Source organism: Neltuma alba, unplaced genomic scaffold, assembly GCF_004799145.2.
Source record: "Neltuma alba isolate B1F8T4 unplaced genomic scaffold, ASM479914v2 tig00011775_pilon, whole genome shotgun sequence".
Taxonomy (NCBI): domain Eukaryota; kingdom Viridiplantae; phylum Streptophyta; class Magnoliopsida; order Fabales; family Fabaceae; genus Neltuma; species Neltuma alba.
Window position 1 is genome coordinate 422,577 of NW_021636398.1, and position 6,510 is coordinate 429,086.

General features: G+C 34.2%; 1 protein-coding gene across 1 annotated transcript; it reads left to right on the forward strand.

The window, feature by feature from the left end:
* Positions 1 to 310: 310 nt before the first annotated feature.
* LOC114717789 (tetraketide alpha-pyrone reductase 1-like) lies at positions 311 to 4,724 on the forward strand. Its single transcript, XM_028902981.1, has 6 exons — positions 311 to 452; positions 711 to 880; positions 1,762 to 1,953; positions 2,093 to 2,261; positions 3,059 to 3,245; positions 4,265 to 4,724. The coding sequence occupies exons 1-6, from the start codon at positions 326 to 328 to the stop codon at positions 4,407 to 4,409; spliced, it is 990 nt and encodes a 329-aa protein (XP_028758814.1). The 5' UTR covers positions 311 to 325; the 3' UTR covers positions 4,410 to 4,724.
* The last annotated feature ends 1,786 nt before the right edge of the window (positions 4,725 to 6,510 follow it).

A 6,510-nucleotide genomic window follows, 5' to 3' on the forward strand; every position in this document is an offset into this window, starting at 1 on the left:
CAGAGAAAATCATTTGTGATTTTTTTGCTCACCGAAAACGACAAGGGAGAAACAAAATATTGGTTTATGTATTATCACGATTTCAGATGTCTTCATTGGCTAAGCAAATGATAATTTATTATGGATTCCCACGTTGATCACATGCGCTCGAAACATTTGAAAATGAAAAAAGAAAATAAAAAGGAAGATCAATGTAGCTGTAAGCAAGGGCGTAATGACGAACAGCGAAGCCAAGAGAATCACTCGAAGAATCTAAAAGCGTCAAACGATCTGGTAGCAAACACGAAGCGGTGCAAGGGATAAAATTGAGGAAGAAAGAGAGAGAATGAGCAGCAACGCCGGAAACGGAAAGGCGGTGTGCGTCACTGGTGCTTCTGGTTACATTGCTTCGTGGCTCGTCAAGCTTCTTCTTCTTCGTGGTTACACTGTCAGGGCCACTGTTCGTGATCCTAGTGAGTGCTCCTGAATCTGCTTCCATTTCTCTCCATGTATTTGATCAAAACTGTGTTTGATTTTGGTTAGGATTTTCTGGGCACCCATTTCCTGATTTTGATTCCCAGCAATTTTTTCATTGCATAAACATTTATGAACCACCAATCCACTTTAGACAGTATTGTTTCTTATTTGCTATCTCTGTTCAGTTTTGAGTAATCTTTTTGGCCTGAACGATTTTGGGTGATCAATCTGTGATGTTCTGTAACTCCCTTCAGATGACCCCAAGAAGGTTGATCACTTGCTTAAACTTGAAGGAGCAAAGGAGAGATTACAGCTTTTTAAAGCAGATCTGTTGGAAGAGAGTTCCTTTGACTCTGCTGTTGAGGGCTGCGAGGGTGTCTTCCATACTGCTTCTCCTTGTAATTTCAATGTCAACGACCCACAGGTTCATTTCATTCTATATTTGATAGATGACTGAGAACAGAACGTGTTCTGGGTGCAGGGAGCACTATTTTTCAATGCTTCAGTGATTTTCAACAATCTCTTATGCAACTATTTAAAATCAAAGCACTCAAATTAGTCCTCTTGGGGCAAATTCTGGGAGATTTGAGAAAATTACGCAGTTTAAAAATAGATAACTATAGCTCAGGGATCCTTCAACCATGATATGCGAGGTTAACAGATCAAAAGATTGAAGAGAAACATCACTGCAACAAGTGCATTTCACCTTTGTCTTAGCTGGATCAACGTGTTTCAGAATCCGTGAACTTGCTGTAGCATAGGCTTCTACCTGTTATCCTCATTTTAATCACCTTGTTTGACTATTTATGGGCTATTATATTGGCAAAGTGTCATTTGGAATCTCAAATGCATTTTACTGTTATGAGTCTCACATTGGGGACTCTCACAAGTGTTGTGGGGTTTATAAATTCAAAAGGCTCTCCCTCCTAATAGGCTAGTCTTTTGGGATGAACTCTCTTTTTAAGCTTATGCTCATCACGTTCACATACAAAGAAAGTGATAAATTCCAGGCAACAAACTTTAACGTTTTCTCTGAAATTTGTTTGTCAGGGACAAAAACCATCAATACTGGTTGGTTTTTGTTAGCATTCACTCGTTATTTTTGCTATGATCATTTTGGTTAGTATTTTTTCATTATATGATCTCTGATAGGTCATATGTGAATTTTTATTACCGGTCAAAGTTTGAGTTGAATGCAAAGGCTCTTCATGAATTTTTTGACAATGATTTGAATTACTATTTTTTATCTTAAGAAGAAAAGCAGCCTTATTTACTAGCTTCTAATTGTTGCTTGCGTCATTTCAGATTGAACTCATTGACCCAGCAGTCAAGGGGACTCTGAATGTTCTTAAATCTTGTGCAAAATCAACATCGCTGAAACGAGTTATTCTAACGTCTTCCATGGCTGCAGTTTTATATAGTGGAAAGCCCATAGCTCCTGATGTTGTAGTTGATGAGACGTGGTTTTCGAAAGAAGAATTTTGTAAAGCATCTGAGGTATGCATATCATTAAAACACAAATGGCCTATGTTGATTGTAGTGAATGTTTCAGCAGTTTGCCTCATTTGGTCTGGTTCATCTCAGTACTTTATAATGAACTTCAACTTCCTTCTTGTTTCATGTTCTGGTTTTTCAGCTCTGGACATCGTATGAACTCTCCAAAACTTTGGCTGAAGATGCTGCCTGGAAATTCGTAAGAGAAAACAATATTGACATGGTTGTTATCAACCCAGGAGTAGTGCTAGGGCCACTCTTGCAACCATCATTAAACCAAACTTCTGCTATAATTTTAACTCTATTAAATGGTAATTTTTGGATACTCACAGGGTTCATGCTGTACAGAAGTCCTGTTGACTTGTCTGCGTCCTAGTTACGTGATCTTTTCAATTGAAATGCTTGCTGGCTCTGGTCAATTGATAGGAGAGTTAGTGACAGATACTTTGGGATAGTTAATAGACTGTTGACTTGCGAGGTTCGTATGAGGATTAAAAACCAAAAAGAACAAAGTGGACTTGCATCGAATTCAAATCACAAGATGGGAGAGGATAAATTATTCTAATGATTATGGTAAGAAAATGAAATTACAGAACCAAAATGACTTAGACGGGGAATCCCTTGAAACGGTCATGTATAGGTAATCGAATAGAAGCTATAAACACAACACTATCCCATAGTAATTTCAGGTGCTATAGAGAAAATTAAGATTTTGACATTCCATTCTAAACAAGTGCATCATAGAATCATAAGAACAGATCCTCAGTAAAGGGGGAAAAGAAAACAAGGAGAAAATGCATTGGAAAGTCTTGATAGAGGAAGGCTGGTGTTACATGTATTCATAACTGCGTGAAGAACTAAAGATTATGTAGCTTGAGAAAGAACCAATATGGGGCTTATGTACTCTAACTATTAACTAATACTAATCTAAAATTTCATTCTGTGTAAAGGATATTATTAGTTCAAATTCCTTTTTCCATTTTAGCACATGGAGCACATGAGATGCTATTTCAGAACTACTGTTTCATCTGTCAGAAAATTAAATTATAGTCTAACATTCTTCTTTCTTCCACTTCACGGCCATTTTATCACTGTTTGTTAGATGCAGGTGCACAAATGCTTTCGAATGCTTGTGTAGGATGGATCCATGTGAAAGATGTTGTGAATGCTCATATTCAAGCATTTGAGATTTCTTCAGCTAGTGGAAGATATTGTCTGGCCGAGAGCGTAGCTCACTTTTCAGACATTGTGAAGATCACTCATGAGCTATTCCCAGCATTACCACTTACAGAAAAGTAAGTCAACTATTTCCATAATTTCTTGAATGCAATATGACATGGGGGTTCAGGCCTCCATTTGCTGAACCCTTATGCGTGTCTAGCAAATCCCATTCACTTCTTCTGAAGACAATTGATGAACTGCTAGCTGCCATGGCCAAAAAAAAAGAAAAAAAGAAAAAAAGATTGATATCAGTTTCCATTACTCCCTCCGATTCATAATATAAAAAGTTGGTTAACTTTTCTCACATATCAAGAAATGGAAGTTTAGTCATTAAATGTGTCCTAAAATGATAAAGTTTCCCTATTTTACCCCTAAAAATGAAAAGTTGCCTTTAATGTTACACTTTTATCATCTCTCATCTCTCTCCTCCTCTCCTATATTTAAGAGGAGTGAAAGTGAAAAAATCCCTTTAATTATCTTGACAACATTTTATATCTTGAACCACAATTTTTTTCTAACTAATATCTTATATTATGAACCGGATGGAGTACTTTCATCTTCTTTATGCAAAATGAGCATGACCTGAAATGTATGCTTTGGATCGTAACTTGTAAATGACACTAAGAAAGATAATTATGGTGTTTTAGGAAAAACGTGTCACATTTTTTATAATTAACTAACTTACTTAATTTTCCTAATCTAATCAAATTAGTTAAATAGGTCTTATATTAAGAATTGGAGGAGTATCTCAGATATATCTTGATCTCCAACAGATAGTAACTTGTAATACGAATTTTTCACTCACCAAATATGTTCTCTACCTTTTAGGCCGATTATACCCTTCAGTTTGTGGGCTAAAAGAGACACCAGTAGACAGATTCACTCAGTATGATGTCTCTACTTAGGGGATTAATGAGAGATTTCTTTTGAGCTGTTTGATGATGATCTCCTGCTCCTTAGAATTGATAATAATGGCTTGTGATTATAATCCTTGGATCATATTTGATCACACATGTCTGGCATATTCACTTTTTTTTCTTTTTTCATATCTAGGTAATATATTTTAATTTAATTTTTTGTTTCATTAACTTAGGCTTGTTGAAGGTGAGCCGTTGGTACCACAGTTTCAGGTTTCCAAAGAAAAGGCAATGACCTTGGGAATTGAGTTTATTCCACTGGACGTGTCTGTTAAAGAGACTGTAGAAAGTTTGAAAGAGAAGAAGTTTCTCAACCTGTAAATCATGATATCTCCTCTGGTCTTATAAACTGCATATGCTTTGTAATATGCCTAATAATGCTGCGCTTGAGAAGACAGAATTGTGATACAAGTCATGTAGTTAGGACCTAGTTGGGAAAAAGTTGAATTTGGGCACATAAGACCGATATTGGGACAACTTTGGCTAATAATGAAACACTTTACTGTGTAAAGTAGAGAGACAGAATTTGAGAAAATTGGATCTTATATTGCAGTAGTGTGAACCAACTCCTTTCTTGCATCTCTTTATGCTTGAAGTACTTCAAGAAAATGCAAATTTCATCATTTGATGTTTAGACATGATTTTGGTCACAAGATTTTTATGTTTTGCTTTCTTTAATTATCTGATGTTATTTGTATTTTAACCTTTTTCATTAGAATTTGAATCTTAATTATTGGCTACAGATAATTAAAGTTGAGATGTTCAAGTTTCATATAAAATTCTGGACATCGTCATGAAATGGAAAAAATCACACGCAAGTGATATTTTATTAAAGTTGACCAGATAAAAAAGGGCATGACGTAACATTCGTTTGAAAAACAGAAGGGTTTGGTAGGGAAGAAGAAAACATATTTTTGAGACCAACTTATTATCTGTTTAATAACAATTATATGGAAAATGGAAATTATCACAATTGTTTAATATTTTTTTTCATATATTGATACTAAAAGATCTTTTCATTTTTACATCTAAGATAACGCAACTATTGAAACTGTTTGAGTTCGTAATTAGATTCCAAAGCACCTATTCAATTCAAGATAAAATTCATGTTACATATTTATTTCATATTCTATAAACATCACCACTACAAAAAGTAGAACGTCCCATTTGGAATTATCAATAAGCACGTCTATTTAAATTGAGGTAAAACCCATCTTACATATTTATTTTATATTTTTTAAATCATGATTTTTATAAATTACTCATGTCATTCAAAATGAGCCCTAAGTATATTCACGAGATAAAATTTCTCTTACATATTTATTATTTTATATTTTTATAATAAGCCATTGGAAATCTCACAGCAGCCACATGGTTGGAATTTGGTTGGTCCCATTGTCAATGTCGATGTGTTAAAAAATTGCTCAGGTTGGCACTATTGGCGTTCAAAGCGACTTTGTGCCTGTTTGACATCACTTATTTTGAGCTTATAAGTAGCTTATAAGCTCTATAAGCTCGATTGACACAATTGGGTCTGTTTGGATCAGCTTTTCTACAATCGGGCTTTTGTCTGAAAAGCTACAATAAGCTATAAGCTAAAATTAACAGTTTATGACTTATAGCTTATGGCTTATAGCTTTTGAAATATGGAGAGAGAAAAAGTTAAGAAATTTATTATCTCTTTTGGTTCTTATTATAAGCCTCAAATAACTAATTTGTAGATAATAAAAAATCAGTTAAAATTAGTTGAAAATAATGAATAAGTTAGAAATATATTTTTATTTTTAAATATGCTCCTAAAAATATACTTTTATTTTTTCATGTTTCACTTTATATTTAAACTATTTTTTATGACTTCTTCATATTAAATTATTTTAATTTCATTGTATTATGTGAAATTATTTTTTTAATCATGTTTTATTATTTATTAAAACTCATATCTATTTTGGTCATTTTACAACCAAACTTACTTTTACTCAATCATAATCCAAACAACCTTTTACCAATCTCACTTTTACAATCTAGCTTTTCTGAACTCTAATCCAAATTTAGCTTTTATCCAATTTCACTTTTCTATAAACTATTTTTTCAATAAGCTACTTTTCTAATCGCTTGACCCTTCATCTCCTTTGTCAGGGAGCTCAGCTGTTGACTGTAGCGTAATCACGTCTTGTGTTGACTCTGACACAAATTTGAATGAAGTTAACTCAACCAGTTCGTATCACAGAAAGCATGTGTGATTCGTTTACTCGCCTGGAAGTGACATGAAGAGAGAAAATTGTGGTCCATATATGTTTATCACAGAAAAAGTGTGTGATTCGTTTAAGCGACATGAAGAGAGAGAATCGTGGCCTATATATGTAAGTGCGAGCAAGAGCGCAATCATGAACAGTAAAGCCAAGATCACTCGAAGAATCTATTT